General features: G+C 38.4%; 1 protein-coding gene across 2 annotated transcripts in view; it reads right to left on the bottom strand.

The window, feature by feature from the left end:
- RELN (reelin) overlaps window positions 1-17,267 on the bottom strand; it is a 274,669-nt gene that overhangs the window by 146,107 nt on the left and 111,295 nt on the right. For both annotated transcript variants that reach the window (XM_088165846.1, XM_014869033.2), the window contains exons 5-7: window positions 9,447-9,479; window positions 7,750-7,828; window positions 984-1,080 (exon numbers count right to left, since the gene is read on the bottom strand). In XM_088165846.1, the coding sequence (XP_088021972.1) occupies window positions 984-1,080; window positions 7,750-7,828; window positions 9,447-9,479 (209 nt within the window). The remainder of the gene's footprint in view (window positions 1-983; window positions 1,081-7,749; window positions 7,829-9,446; window positions 9,480-17,267) is intronic.

Here is a 17,267-nt window from a genome sequence, read left to right as displayed (position 1 = left end):
ATGACTTTTATGCACCACATCAGCAATATCTACATTGCATTTGTGTAATTCTGGTCCCAGTTAAGAATGTAAAATTAACCCTGTGAAAAGAATTGTCAGTGTCTGAAATGAAGGGAAGATGCCTGGCCAAAACCACTTCTGTTTTATGGCCCTCTTCCATGTTTGCTCTTCAAATAGCTCTAATCAGCCTCTCCTCCATTCAGAAGGCTGTTGAAAACATGAAAATTAATTTTGAATTACATGGGCTTTGATCTGGCCTTTTAATTTTTCAGTTCTTTCCAAAGCTCTCCTTTTATGTACATCATTGCAGCTAGCTGCCCAGCATCAGCATGTGGGCATCGGTTTATGTATTGCAATTCATTTTCCACACCCAGATGACCTCAAGTTAATGCAAATTGCACCATGTTGTTTCTTACAGCAATTTTATGACCAAACTACCCCCAACAAAATTAATTCTGTCCCATTCATCATGACTCAATCTGTTATACACACTTCCCTGCAACTGGCAGGTGCTTGCTCCAGGCTGCATTTAAGTCTGTAGGATGCATTGTTCACAAGTGATGTTTTACAATCAAATTAACATTTGTCAACAGGGACAAGAAAAAACGGGACGTGGCTAATAAAATAATAAAAGAAAAATTAACCCTATCTCTATTTAATTGTTGGATATAAAAAGAGAATTATGCCAGTTTGAAAACACAATTCTCTGTCCTTGACTTTTCAGTATTTCAGAGACACTTTAAATGACTGGGATATATGCTGGATCAAGAGATTGTCTCTTGCCAACTATTGCATAACCTTTGGTTAGCATCTATTGTTTGAAACACTGGGATGTTGCTGGGTGTACTTTTATGGACCTACCACCTTGCTCAAGAGCATCTCTGCTAAATACTGATCTTCCAAAGCACACCAGCATCCCTGCAGCTGACACAGCTTGCCAGGCTGCAGCCCCAGCCCTGGCAGACGGGGCAGCCTTCACTTACCAGTTCTCTGGGACCGTATGGCTCGCAGAAGGTGGCAGCGCTGCCGTGCATGATCACCCCGCAGTGCTCCCCAACCTCACAGCCACTGCACTCAGACCTGCAGGCAGAGCACACCGCGTTCACAATGCAAATCACACACTGCATCTTTGAGACCAGGTAAACCGTGAAATCAGACTGCTGTGTCTCGGTGCTCAAATTGGGCTGTTTGTTACCATGGTGCTGAACACAAAGGTTGGGCAACTGCATGATCCCCTGGAGCTGCCTCCTGTGAAAGACCCTGGGGATTCTGTACTTGCTCTCTGCAAACTGCCCCTCCTCTAAAGTGGGGTGTCCATGCTCGTTGAATGCAAAACATCTCACCATGGGAAACCAAGTTGAGATCTTACGTATATAACTTACCCTGAAGTTACTCTTCTTACAAAATCCTTGTGAACATTTGATTTACCATATGTAAACCCACCAGCATGGAGTTACCATAAAGAACAGCTGAGGAGAAGTGGCTGGGATCGGGCCCCGCCTGCTTGCAGGGTTATTTCCCCAAAGGCCAGGCTTGAGGCTGCAGTGTAACATGGCATTTGCTCTCGCTTCTATTTGTATTTGTCATATTCCATATTCCTAGTGACAGGGTTGCCACTCTTCTCACCTTTTAGGGAATAAACTATGAAGGAATTCTCAGAGAGGCTGGCAAGTGCTGCAGAGATAACTAATTACACCTGTTCTGATATTTCTTAATTTAATATGAAGGACTTTGTGGGCAGCCTGACTGCAGAACTTAGGGAAAGGGCTGCCTCCACCACCTTCTAGGACTGGGGTATCAGATCTTGGCATGAGGACCACATTTTCAAAAAACATTGGATATACTCCTGGTCCCCAACAAGCTGCCTGCAGTGGTGCTGACCAACATTGCCTTTGGGCATCTAAAGCTCAACTTAAATATCAAACCTACAGGTTAAACATTTACTCCAGAAAAAAATCAGGCATAAAAATGTTTGAGTTGATTTTCCTGTATGACCATGCCAGTGAAGTAATTCAGCAATTCACACTGACAGCATTTAGGATTTTGAATTTAAGCAGCAAAATAAAATACTCTAATAAAGTAGTATAGTTTAAACCAACTTCAGTGAATTAATATTTACTTATAGAAGTCCCAGTCAGCAAATAATTTTATTTCTCAATAAAAAGCAAGAAGAGAGCACATGAGTGAATAAAATGGTACTTTTAGAGAAAGCACAAAAGTGGAGTTCACAGAGGACATGTGCTACTGCTATTCACTTGACCCCAAAGTTCTGACAACTGAAGAGCAAGGAGACAGGAACTGGAAGAATTCGTGGGATTCTATAGGATTCTGGCTGTTATAAAAATTATTTTAATTGTCGGCCCCTACATTTTTGAATTTTATAGTGGAGCATCTACCCAGACTCCTGATGTGTGCAAAGAGAGACATGGCAGGAAAACTTTGCCATAAATACTTTGTAGGGACCACTTAGTCCTTCCTGAAAGGTTAGACTACATAATCCAGGGGATATTTTAATTCAACAATTTTCTTATTTCAAATAATAAAAAGTGATTAATCTGCTCTACTTCTGTAATGTGGTCTATGAAATATTGCGTGGAAATCAAGAAACACTGTCCTGCTAATACAGCGGTTTCATCACTGGTTGTCTTTTCTCGGATGACTCCTCTCATACAAAATTGGATGGCTTGGTAATCCTGATTCAAACCTTTGTGCTCTCTTTGAAGTGCATTACCTTTGACAATAAACTGCTCATTAGCTTGACAAGAATGCATGAAGAGCAAGATAATTGATCTGCTGTTCCTCAGATCATCATCAGAGTACTACGTGTTTAGAAACGTTCCAATTTGCTCCTCTCCTGGTGCAGACAGGAAGGTTAATTTCTTTTCTATTTATACAAACAGAAGACAGTATTAATTGCCCTGGCTGAGTGCAGCTTTCTACATTATCGTTCTCACCTGCCTGGTCTAAAATCTTAGCACATTAAAATCACTTCAGCTTTGTCTTCACAGCTGGTCCTCTCTGCCGCTGCTGACACGTGTCACATTTATAGAGATGACTTCTCCCCAGACCTGCCAACTCTCTCATCTCTGGCTTAGAGAGTCCCACCTCTCTGCTATTGTTCTTCACTTTGCTGAAGGGGAAACATCTGCTGTTTCCCCACCCCTATTTGTCATTTCTTTTCCCTCTACAATACCTGAGTGTGTGGACATTATATTGACTGATGTCTTTTGTGATGTCTGAACCATAAAGAAGATAAACATCTCAAACTGTCAAGAGATTTTTAAACATAAATCTTTCTGAAGTTTAATCCCACAGTTTTAGTGCAATTTGGAAACCACTTTAGGACCTCTCTCTCCTGTCACAAAGCTTTCCTCAACCTCTTTGCCACTGGAAATATCACTGTACCTGTACATTTCTCATATGCCATGAAGAAGTGATGACCAAGAAAATCTCTGTTTCTTATTGATTGATTTTACATGCTCAGCTATTTTTCATGTCATCTTTGACAAGTGTACCTTCTGTAAGTGACTGCTGCTTGGTGTGCTGATAGGTTTTGAGATGAAACATGACATCAGATTGGGAAGGAGAGTTTAGCCAGCAATACACTTCTGTACTGGCTCTTTCTCCTTTAAATGTACTGAATCCCCTGCTTTTCTCAGTTCTACTATTTAAACTGTTTTATACAGAAACATGCATTATTCCCAACATTTATTCTTTACTCATTTATGCATCTTCTTATCATTAGATCATTTATCAGAGGATTAAACAGATATATTTTATATTTATTCTTGTTTAGCCTGGTTTAGTTCTTATATAGCACCTTTTTATGGTCTCCACTTGAGTTTTATGAGGTTACATGGAGGCAAGAGGGTCACAGGAACAGCTGCTCAATGATCTAGACAGTCTTCTTCATTCTCCACGTTGACCTCTACTCATTCCTGGCAAGTGGTACCAGGGGCAGATTCCCTTTCCCTACTGAAGAAATCAGTCACTTCCATGGTTCCTGAGCTTTCTCATCTAACAGTGTCCTGTCAGTTTTCAGGAAGTCTTGTGGACACTAATCACTTGTATTATTTCAATTTTCTAATTGAAAAATGTACTAAACACTTTTAGTTAGTTCGACAGTCAGCAGTGGCTGGCTGAGCACGGATATTGGTGCTACATTTACAGTGGTGTGGGAATCACCTGCCTCAACTTCCACAGCTAGTACATGTCAGTTACATAATATATTGGACATTTATGATTGTGTGAAGCATATTTTTTTCATGAGACAAGATACCTTTGTAAGGTTGGTGGCAAATAAAATCCAGGAAATGAGGAAATCTTTGCTTACGTAAGCAGGCTTTTGCCTATGGGTTGGGGATTTTAGGAATGACCATATTCTGACATGACTGGATAGTGGAAGAAAATATTATAAACATTAGTTGGACACACCACACAAGAAAATTCTCATACTGAGTTGTTTTCCAAGAAAATGAGGAAGATGGGACATGCTCCCATTCCTGCATTCCCAGCAGAGAACTTCTCCTTTGTTCTCCATTTCTTCTATGTTCACGTAAGGATGTGTCCTCTCCTGTTGCCTCCTCCTCTCCCTGTAACTTTCTCACTTTAGCAGTTTCTCCTGTTTTCTTTCAGTCACCAAATTTTGATTTAGGTCAGGAATTGTGATTACAAAGAGCCTTATCCCAACCTTCCCTTTCTCTGTTATCTGCAGCTCCAAAAACACTTGTAGCCACTCCTTCCCTGTTTCTGAGCCACCAAAGAAACAGCTGCTGGGAAGGATGTATCTTATAATGCATTTGAAAGAGCAGGCAGTCACTCTCGAAATCATACAGTTCCCTTGTTCAAAATAGTTATTTGATGTGAGGCCTCTCCCAGCAATGGAGTGACACACAGGCTCTGCTGGGACTCATAAAATTGGACACACAGAGAGGATATAAACTGCTCAGCTGGTGCACTTGGACAGTACATCTCTGCCAGAGCTGCACGTGCCAGAAGGACAATCAGGAGGAGTGGGAAAATATTAATAGCTTCCAAACCAGTGTTGTGTAGGATTTGGGAAGAAAATACAGGAGGAAAACACAAACACTTCTCTTTTCATCTGTACACAAATAGTGGTTTCAGAAATGATTAGAGTGGCTGGGTGTAAGTGGCCCCATGGCACAGCCCTGCTGGGGTGTCTGTGCACATGAGGCAGCTGCTCTGCACAGAGCAGACCCAGCAGAGCTGGAAATACTGCTCCAGCACTTACTGCAATTGCTTGTGTAAAGATGGGATTTTAGCAGCTGCCAGGGGAAAAAACGCAATTTTAGGGTGGATGGCAACAACTGTTAATAATTCCTGATTTTACTCCCACTAGACAATCAAATGAGAATGAGCTTTCTGCCACTAAGTGGGTCTTCACTGGAGGCAGAACTACTGCAGAAATTCCTTGTGCTAAAAAGCTCATTATGATTTTCTTTTATTTGTGCTCCACTTCCATTTAGCATTGCTGAAAATGCTGGTTTTCTGCTATTACAGGACAACCTGTCTCAGGATTGTGGTGAGTTTTGGGATTCTCTCCTAGCACCCACCTCTCTGCACTGACTCACCAAGCAAAGTGGTGAAGTTTATTTCAGAGGGACCAAACCCTTACCCTGGGGGCAAAATGAGCAAAAGACTAGAGGCTCTTTTAATCTGAAATTTCTCTGTTGAGACTTCTATAAGCAAGGATGAATTTAAAGTTGAAAGCAATGGATAAATAAATTATTGAGGCTCCCAACAGACAAGCCCTCTGTGAGTTATGAGGCATCTGCAGGGAAATAATGCCTCTTCCCATTTCTTTCCACTCAAGTCCATTTAACACACTGCTGCTAAAGCTATCCACCTTGGCAGCTATTCTGCAACCCATTAAGAGTCCTTGATCTGTGCATACCCATAAAGGACGAGGGGTTTTTATGTTATAATATTGCAGGTCCTTAATGCCTCTAGTCCAGAAAAAAACATTTAAAGAGCTGATACAAAAGGAACATGTGGAGCAAAAATTGTAGACACATATTAAAAACTATTAAACGAGTATGTACAAAATAAAAATAGACATAAAATTCTGTAAACTACAGCATTTTTACATAAGATGGTTAAGCTATGAAAGACCTGCACAGATGGCAAGTTGCGACAATCCTTAATAAAAAGGAAAATGAAGTCAAATGTCACAGAATGAATGTATTGTATGAACACAGGTAAGTGCTAAAATGCTCATCAAGATTTATTTGAACAAGATAAACTAACCCAGTAAAATATTTCTGAGTCTTGTATGAATTAAAACAATAAAGTTATTTATATTTATGAAATAGGATTGAAAGAAATAGAAAACTCAGAAGCAGTCATATTAAAAAAGGAGGCTCCTTCAAAACTTCATATTAAGACCAAGAAATATGTTTATCTGGGTATTATGTACTGTATATATACTTACTACACAGAATATAATCAGTTTTGTAGTAAGAGATATGTATAACTTCCTCTTCTGGGACATTGTACACATATATGAAATAGTCATCTATCTTTATGATCACTGTGGTGGTAAAATTATTAATATTTAAGATTCAAAGGTCTAAGAGCTATCTTTGCTAAAAGAACACTCCTTTTGACTAAAATCTAACAGTCTGCCACTGTTTCCAACTCCCCTTTTCTGAGTTAAGGGAGCACTGGGGGGTTGCTCCTATAGACCACCAATATTCATCTCTCCATAATGTTCTTTTTTACTGTTGGACAACTTAGGACTCTGACAGTGACTTAAGGAGTCCAGCCCTCCCAGGGACTGATATTTGACTTTATTAACATTGAAGTGATTATTTTTCCTCAACTGTTCCCTTATTTTTGGAACCAGTGCATGGCTTGGGTCTCTGCAATCACTTGGCAGAGATTGGGGGAGCAGAGGGAGAGAAGGTGTCTGAGAGCTCTCTATGGTCACAGCTCTGCTGCCTGACCTGCCCTAAGTTGTACTTGCCTTATTATGCATGGGAAGGTTGAGATTCTTCTGTAGCATCTACTGGTTAAAGAATGATTATATCTTGTGCTGGCTGTTTCAGACATAGACTGTGATAATATGAATGATCCTAATCAGGAATCCCAAAGCCCCCCAAACCCTAGTAATTGGGAGTTGCTGTACAGAATTGAGAGGTGTTTTCCTTCTTATACAATACAAAAGTTTTGAAAAAGTGTGCCTTCCACAAAAAAAAAAAAAAAAAAAAAAAAAGAAGAAAAATTCAACCTCAAACATTTTAATCACATGAAAAGAAGACAGAACTATTTAATTTCAGCTGGGGTCTTGGGGGGTTTTCTTATGATTTTTTAAATCATTTGGAAACACTTCAGTTTGGAAAGAATTATTGCTATAGTTAGCTTCATCAAAAACATGTACAACATGAAATTTTTTAAAAATTGAAACAACAAAGTTTAATTATTGAAATTCTTCTCCTTTTTGATGAAAAGCTGTGTTTTCAGGAAATCAAAATCTTCATTCATAAGTATTCACTGAGCTCAGCTCTAGTCCTTCTATTTTTGGATTAGTTAAAAATTTGAAATCAACAGAATTTGTCACTCACTTCAATGTGCTTAGAATTTCTCAGTGACTAATTAATAAATTAATTAATAAACCAAAATATTTAGGTCTGAATGAAGCAAACCCACACTTTGGTTAATACTTCATTTCATTCAATAAATATAATATTTCATTTGCTCAAATGCATATAAAGGAGTGCAGAAACTCACCACATGGTAGGATTCAATTCTTGCTGATGGTAAGAGTCAAAGTCATCTCGTAGGATAATGCTGTCACTGTGCATTTCAGCTGCAAAAAAAAACAAAGCAGTGTATGAAAAGAAAATCCAGTGCAATCATTCCATGCTTTCTAAATGTTGCCTCACCTAGAGTTAAAGAAATGTATTGTAAAATGCATTTTAGATTTCTAAAAATCTGCTTTTTAGGTTATGCTACTTATGAAAGCCAGGGTTTCTTAGTTACAGGATTTTTTGCTTGCTATGGATCATAGTATCACAAAAAACGAAGAAGTGCCCCCGTCATGAAAGTGTGTTGGCTATGGAAAGATGGAGTCATCAAGTACACACTAAAGCTTTTTAGAACTTTTGTTCCAAATTGTTGGTTTTCTGAATGTTCAAAAAAAATCCTTCCAAATACAGATTTTGCAAATATGGGCACAAGAATGGTTGAGAAGTGCTAAAGAGTGTATTACAGGTCTTATAGTCAGGGAATTCATTTTGACAACTGATAAGCAAAAATCCATGAGCTCATTGGAATTTCTCTGCTGCTATCAGCAGACCTGGCAGGAAAGGTCAACTTAAGAAACATAAACTGTGAGTTATGTTATGCAAATACTCCTCAGCACTGTTCTGAAAACTCTGGACTCCAATATTCCACCTAGATTTACTGTCTCATTTATGTATGATGACCAATAAACTCACTTAAAATCTCAAAACTTTGGCAGCTATGATTGTGTTAGACAGACCCTTCTCTACAAGTATTTCCACTAAATGAATGAAGTAAATGTCAACTGCTATTTAAACTGAGGAAGAACTCCAGAATCTCTCCTGGACAAATCAAATTGCAGCACAGGGGTTGGTGGGTGCAAGGCTGGCGAGCAGGAGCAGCAGTGCCTTGCTCCAGGGTCCCCCTTGGAGGAGCACTGGGACAAAATCTTCCTCACAGTAACCCTGATGTGGTGTGAGGTGCTGTCCCAAACTGAAGGTTGTGGGTCATAGAATCAGAGAACAGCTTGGGTTGAAAAGGACCTTAAAGATCATCTAATTCTAACACCTCTGGCATGGGCAGGGACACTTCCCACTGTACCAGATTGTTCAAAATCACATCCAACCTGGCCTGGAACACTTCCAGAGATGGGGCATCCACAGCTTCTCCTGAAACCTATTCCAGTGTCTGACCATCCTCACTGTAAAGATTTTCTTCCTGACAGCGAATCTAAACGTGCCCTCTTTTATTTTAAAGCCTTTTATTCCCCTTGTTCTATTACTACGAGCCCTTGAAAAATTCTTCTCCAGCTTTCTTGTAGCCCCTTTAAGTACTGGAAAGTGCTCCAACATCTTGCTGCAGCCTTCCCTTCTCCAGGCAGAACAATCCCAACTCTTCTAGCCTGTTTTCATAGCAGGGTGCTCCAGTCCTGGTTCTCTCACAAACATACAATAATACATAACTTGGACCAAAGGGTCTGCAGCATGATATACTCACACTGCATGGAGTCAAAGGCAATAAAGAGCAAAAAAAATCATGATGAAGAAACAACTAATCAGAATTAGACATAATTCAATCCATTTTATATGAATCTCATTTTTATTTGAATTTCTGAGACCTAGTTTCATGAGACTTTACAGATTTTTTACTATAATAAAGTCATTGATTCTGAGTTTGAGTAGTAAGAATGACAAATCACCTACCTAGGTGAGGATGTAAGGGAGCTTCTGTTGGGGCTGTGGAAAACAAAGACACAGTGCATTAAAATCTTCTATAAACAGGGCTCAATTGCAACATTAGAAATCAATTCAGCTTAAAACAAATTGTACAGTATATATTCTCTTAAATCAGATATCCTGGTAGGTTAATTGTGAAAAACGTGATAAAAGCCAAAAGTTACACAATTACAATAGGAAAACAAAAATAATTATTCTCTTAATTAAAATAAGCATCAAAATAAATGAGTCAATTATTGGTTTTATAGTAAACTAAAAAGATCAATTCTAGTCTAGAATTATGAGATATCATTAAAAATAATTTGGATTAAGAGTCAAGGACTAGCACAAGGACTGACAAAGAGAGTGGAAACTAGGCTCAACAACAGAAATAGTCTAGGAGAGGCAGAAAATGCCATACTTTGATCTGTCATACTGCACTGAACAACATTTTACTGGGCATAATATTGGGGGAAATAATCCAGATATTCCTAGGGCAACAAGTAACAGATGAACTCTGCAAATTATGGTATCAAATGCTTATATCAAAGCACGTTTTTGCAGGCAATGCTGATGAATTTCCCAGTAGATCTCTGCCTCCCAAGAAACACCAAGATGTTGTAAAAGCACACTGCATGGGGGCACATGTGAAATGACACAAGTTCATTAAATAACCTTCTACCAGCACTTTGGAACAGGAATCTTGGTGTAGCGTTACACAAATGGAACCAGACTGCATCCGAAAGGGCACAGCTACATAAAAATATATGGGGAAGTCTAGAAACTGGCTACACAGTGTGTTAGATACTCCTTGGCAGCTACTACATCCATAGCCTTGCTGGATCTTAAATCCAAATTAGGTTACCTCTCTTTTTGAAGGCCAAAGGGATGCATATAACCAAGCTCCTGGAAACCAGGAGCTATTGTCCTACCTATTTGTCTAACAGTACCTCACCCATGGATCTGTATTTCCAGCTGTCTTTTGGATTTTGTTAAAATAAAACCACCAAAAAAAAGAGAATTTTTGAGGCCAGGATTAATTTGATGATTCTGTGGTTTTTGTTGGGCACTGACCTAAATTGTAGCAGTACTCCTGATTTCTTCAGCATATTTGCAATAAGATACTGAAGTAGTGCAATTTCTGTCATAACATCTGACAAATTAAAAATAGATTAAAAATAAACATAAAAATGAATGCAGCAATCTGTGTAGAGCTCTCACACACAGTCATCTAAATAGAAAATCCAATACAAATCTCAATAATTTTGTTTTTCTCTTCCTGCTTAGTCCTTAAATACTGGGTTTGCAGAGGCATGCCATTTGTAAAGAAATTGCAACATTTCATGGAGAAGTAGGTGATGAAGAGGGCTGAGCAGTCAACAAATGAGGTATCTGCAGACCAGAAAATGATGGCAAGCTGTAGGAATTTCTGCCTTGGGACGGTCGGGACAAACTTAGGTGGTCTCTTTATTCTGGTCTTAAAGTTTGCAGTTTATTTTGTAGGGTGTGGGTGTATATATAAGGCCCTGCTAGGAACTGCAGCCGCAGCTCAGAGCAGGGCAGAAAAAGGGATAGAGTGAGAGTAAAAGAAGAGAGCTTAAAAAAGTAAGAATGAAGAGAGTAAGAGCATAAGAGAGAGATTTTCCCGTTTACAATACATTAAATCTTCTTCTATGTTGAATATTTTAATTTCCACTAACCAATCTAATACAAGGTACAAATTCTCTAACATTTGCATGCAACCTATAGGAATCACTATATTACCATGTTTTACTGCTTTTCTTTTCTTTAAATTTTATCTGGGACTCTTCCTGCCATGCCTAGGGAGGATGTCTGTTTGCTTCTTGGTATTTGCAGCATCTAACATTATCTCAAAAAAGGGGCCCTTAGGCATTCAGTTGCTTTCAGCCACACAGTCGAAAATTGCTACCATTTCTATTTGGCTTATATTTTCCATATTCTCAAAGTCTTTTGCTAGGCACTTGTATTTATAAGGTTTCCCTAATTCATCCTTCCCAACAGCAAGCCATCTGGATTTACCTTAGACAGAAAACTTTGATTTAACAGACTTACCAATTAGAGGAGTGACATGTTTTACACCATCCACTAACCATATAAATATATTCATACATGTGTGTATATATATATATATCTCTTCCCTAACTTTATGTACATATATACATGTTCATGTATATATACACACATATATATATGTACATGCATACATATATGCATAGACATATATAGGTATGCATGTATGCATATATAAGGGGGTGTGTTTATATATGTATATATATATATGTATATACATTTATTATGTGTATATACACACACAACACTGAAAACCACCACTGAAAACTTTACTGCAGCTGAGAGAAAAGACCTTGTTAAGAGTCTGTTGTGGTTTCAGAAATCTTTTTTCCTTTTTGTGGCTAACTTGCTCCATTTTTTTATACAAGGAATTCATCCATGCTGCTTTGTCTTCCCTAGCAAAAATGCCAATAATGACTCCAGCAATGGCCAAGACCTCTCATCATGCTGGTACAAAATCTGGAGAAATACAACTATTTCATGTTAAGCTTGGCACTGTCACCAGAATAGTGCTGAACTGCCCAGGTGAATCCTACAGTGAAAGACTGCATTAGTCCCCTGCAGCCCCAGGGATTGTTTTACTCCATGGGAATGTGTAAATTTCACCAGAAACCTTTTAAAAATTTTTTGCACAAAGAAGTGGATTGATCTGGATTAACTGAATTATTTCCCAAATTGAGCAACACAAACTGTTCTGTATTATGCCTGCAGGAAAAGAAGCATATTATGGCATGGGATTTGTAATACTCCTGTTGTAAGAGGCTAGGTTTAAAATAAAACCTCTGTCCCTGATGTTCTGAATACTGCCTTCTGAGCAGCTCCAGAGCAGTACTGAGGGGTCATCTGCTGTGAACACAGGGGTGGCTGAGAGCCATCCTGCCAGTGCTCACCTACCAGGAGTGTGGTCATGCCAGGGCACATCATGGGCAGACTCAACAGCTGCCCAAGCAAATTTCATTGGCCTTTGAAAATAACTCAACTGCAAGAGACTTCCTTCTCCAAGGAGAGCAGTTCAGACCTCCAAATGAAAACAAAGGAATGTGTTATCATTCACCCTGGGTTGTTTGGCATGGCTCTTTAAAGAGGTTTTCTGTGGAAAGGGCTCCAGCCAAGGATACACACACTCGTGAATGACACTGCCTGAAGTTATTATGCAAAATTTCAGCATTCAGCAAAAAGGCACAGGTATAGCACAAACTTAGCATCTTTTCATTTGCAAACTCTTTTGACTTTACCATTATTTAATAAAATTGGCTGTTTATGTGATTAAAAAATACAGACTTGAGATCTGAGATTTTTTCCTGAAATGGCTCTTCCACCATATGCATAGTACATTGCAAAACAAAACTGCTTACCAATAGAATGAAAGGAAGGAAATTGTGCAGGTGCATACTAATGCTACTGATCAATCATTTAAAAATTAGAGGAGGAACTAAGCAAACACTTCATGTTAGACAAAAACGTTGTTGTTACAAGTACAGACTTTATGTCGGGGAGAGGTTACGTTTCCTAAATCTTTACAGGATCTAAGAAGCCCAAGTATTTTTGCCTCAGGTATTTTGATTATAATTCAAATTCCTGAGCTGAATATGGCAAAAGACTGTCAAGGTACCATTTAATGAGTGATAAACATTTATTTTCTCCATAAATAATTTCTGTATTACATTTTATCTTTCATTGCAAAACACTGTGTTGAACTTCAAGTGTTGTATTTAAGGCCCACAAATAATAGAAATTCAAAACATAACACAAAACTAACTGTAGTTGTTTAAAAATATTTTCAGATCTGTCTTTCTAGTCAATTTATAGAACGACTTAGATTAAAATAACATGGATTTTTCCATAAGTCGTACAGTGTGGCTAAAGTCAAATGGAGGTTTTTTTGTACAATATGAAAAAGCTAAAAGAGGTGACACAGTGCAGAGTAGCTATACAGTGTAAAGACATAAATTTATAATTTAAAAAAAAATATATACAATACTTCAGACTGAGAGGGAAAAAGAAAGACCATCTCAGTTCATATTTTAAACCATTATTCAGTTTTTGTTAGATGTTCCTTAGGTACATGGTTGGATGGTTTTAAATTTAGAATCAGTATTTGTGTGGTTCCAAAATGCATCTTAGCTTGAATGAGAATGTCATATCTTTTTAAAAAGTAAAGTAAATGAATTTATTATTTGATTTTTGACTAGCACCCTGGGTATATACAGAGCTTTTCAAGAGATGAATTATACTGAGGAAAGAATGGAAGCAGAGCTCAACTAAGGTCACAATCTAAGAGGCATCAGCAAATGCAGTATGAGAAAATGCAAGGAAATGTAGAGTGCTTGCCTTGTCTTGCAAGACAATCCCTTTGGCAAGGAAAAGCAGAGAAGAAAGTATGCAATGCAAAGTGATTCAGAGAGAGAAAGCCCACAGTCAAACTGGAAGCATGAGAATCTTGAGGAAGCTAATGGGGAATTCAAAAGTCAATGGGGACATTGTGGACTCTGTGTCAAAGGGATGAGGGAGAATGAAGGCATCTTTTGGAGTAAAAGGTTAAATTTTTCTGTGGATGAAGTAAGGCTACTCAAAGGTTAAGCCAATTTAAATAAACCCATTTTGGTTAAACTGGAAGGGAGGGAAATATGAAGGAAGTGGGAATGTCATCTTCTAGAAAGTGGAATGTGAGGAGGAAAGAAACAATTTGTCAGTGAAAATATAAGAAACAAAATCATTAAACATGGTAATAGTCAACTGTTAAGTAACACTGTCCCCATTCAGACATAAGAGCAAGGGAAATTAAAAACGTCCCAGAAATATCCATCTGTACTATTGACACCCATATTGCACAGAGTTCTGGGGTCAAGACTGTGTGTAGGTATAGATAGAAAATGCAGCATAAGAAAGTATTCTTAAAACGCACTAAAAAATATACCTTTTTTTCTCAGAATCCTGAACTTTTGGGGTTTTTTAATGTAAAGAGAAAGTGAATTACAGTAACACAAATGCCCAATGGTCCCAGACAAACACCAGCTCAGAGTTCTACAGCCAGGGGCCATCAGCTGCTGCTCATCAATTCATGACAAATGAGGTGTGGAGGGAGGTGTTTTGCAGATTATGAAGTCTAATCTTTTTGTCATTAGCAGCCAGATAAAGATAAAAAAGGAAATTAATGCTTTTATTTAGACTCCTTCCAATACTTTCTCTCTACTGGCAAACAAAGTTGCTATTGAATGATAGAGGCTGAGCATTCCCTAGGGAGTCAGTGAATTGTCCGAGGGCTGTGTTATTCCTGCTGACACACAAACTGAGGAACTTTACACCAGCTCTACACTCCAGTCCTGTGCTCTGTAAAATACTGCTCTGAGAGCTTGTAAAATACAAGCCTGAGATCCTGAAATCTGTTTTGCATCTTTTTTTCAGAGTGTTCCTAAATTTTACAAGGTATAAAACACACCTAAAAGGTCTTGCACAAACATTCAGGCAAAAGTTCTCAAATAAAAGAGTCTGGGCCAGATCTCAGGATTTGCTCTCAGTATGGAGATACCTGTCAGAGTGTAGAGGGGTCTCTTAAGAAAGGAAACCCAGTCCTATAATCCATGGCATTGAGCATGAGATTGCATAAAATCCTGGGAATTACACAGAAGGGAATGATATCACACTAAGAGGGAACAGCTTCCTTCATCTTTTCCATCTCAGGTTTTACTGTTCTGAGATTCTCTTCTAGTCAGTCAGAACTAAAATGCACACAAATCTCCCACTGTAGTCCTTTCTCGAGGGAATGGTGCTACCGATCTAAAGTTACAGTGTACCAGGGAAAAAGCCTCCTTGACTGATATCACCACACTTGGTGTGGCAAAGGCAGGCAGGGCTGTGCACCACTAGCTGTTCCTCCCAGCAACATTTCTATTTTCATGCAGAAATGTTAGAGACCTAAACTCTTCTGAGCTCTACTTTGCAATGCAGCCAAGTCTGATGTCAACTCCATTTTAGTTATGCCACTGTTTACTAATGTATGATTTTTGTTCTACTTAAGTCAGAAATAAATATGAATCAACATGCACAGTACTAAATTTACCTTATTTTCTATTTATTTTACTGTTACATCAATGAGTTAAATATATGGTTAATTAAATATATCTTTTACTGGCAAGAATATAATCAGTCATTATGATCTTTATTTATCCTTAAATGTATTTACAGGACATCTGGCTTCTCTTCTTCAGTTTTTGTTTGTTTGGGTTTTTTCCTGTTTGTGCTAGATTAACTTTTTCTATGAGCTTTTATGTCTCCTTTCTTCAATATAATTCTCATAAAATTTAAAGCTTACATCAGCATTCAAACACCTCCCTAGTTTCCTAAAGTATGTATTATATTCTGAACATAGAGCCTTTTAAGCAATTATTTTACTTTCTTTGGTGTCTTTCCCTATAGCATCATTTCTTACTCCATTCACATTATACACTGGCACTGCCATCCCTTAACACTACCCTTTATCATGTAATTCTTTTCAAAGTACAAAAAATAACTTTCCTTTCACTGCACAAATTCCATTAACTCTACTAGGATTTATTAATGTACATCTGAGGGTGGACAACCACAGTGAACATGATTTTTGAGATTCCTTGCTACTTTCACATCTTCATGTATATCCTTTTTACTCTACATTAGGAAGTCTGATATCACCCCTAGTGAACATAATTATTAAGAAGATGTCCCATAATAAATCTGTGAAGTTGCCCTGTGGTTTTATCTTTCTCTACTTAATATGTCACATCATTCAGTGCACTATTTCAGTATAGTAATGTTTAGGGCTAGAAACAGACTATAAAACCTCATTTATGCCAATCTATCTTGCTGTTTTGCATATATTTTAATATTATATTTGCATCTAAATAAATTCACTAATTCTTCCTGAAAGAATCCTTTGTTTACATGAGTGGTGTTGATGAAAATGGAATAAATGAAGTAAGGTCTACTTCAAAGAAAGCCTCTTTTCTTTGAATAGGAAAATTAATTCTAATTGTTTAAGGATGATAATAGTATGCAGTGGTTAGAGACTAATGCAATGCACACTGTGCTGAAGAAATAAGAACCAAAAGGCAGAGGAGAGCCTGGAAGGGGTGGGAGCAAGGGCAATGGGCAATGCAGTGGTTGAATATTCAAGTCAAGGAAACTGTGCCTGAGCTAGGAAACCAAGGGGAGAGAAGCCATGGGGAGGATTAAAATGTGGGAGAAGAGCCAAGAGAACAACAGAGAAGCTTGCACATGAGTCTTGTGGGGAAATCTGATCACTGCCACAGTTGTCATATGCTGTCCACTGCTCACAGAACAGCACCTCTGGGTGATCCTTGCCTGAGCCAAGTCTAATGGTTGCAGAGGTACTGCAGTGACAATACATCTTTGGGGATGATAAATTCAGGATGCCTCTGAAGTGACTGTGTATAAAGCAAAGAGAATTGCTGGGAAAATCATGGCAAACACAAACGTTATAAGGCTGTGGGAGCCTGTGACAAGCTGGGGAAGCTGAAGGCCCTTTCAGGGAGCTGGTGCAGGACATGGCTATCAGTGGCTGGATGGAAGGAGAGGGAAGCAAAGGGACTGTCATGGCTGAGCAGCCAATGAGACATCTCAGCATCCTTTATTCTCTGCATACAACCAATATCTAAATTTTATTTTCTCCTCATTTTGCAGAGTTCCTCTGAACTCAGGGACAACACACAGTAACATAAGGAC

The sequence above is a fragment of the Sturnus vulgaris genome, chromosome 5, assembly GCF_052056855.1.
Source record: "Sturnus vulgaris isolate bStuVul1 chromosome 5, bStuVul1.hap1, whole genome shotgun sequence".
NCBI classification, from domain to species: Eukaryota; Metazoa; Chordata; class Aves; order Passeriformes; family Sturnidae; genus Sturnus; species Sturnus vulgaris.
This window is presented reverse-complemented; position numbering and strand designations above follow the sequence as displayed.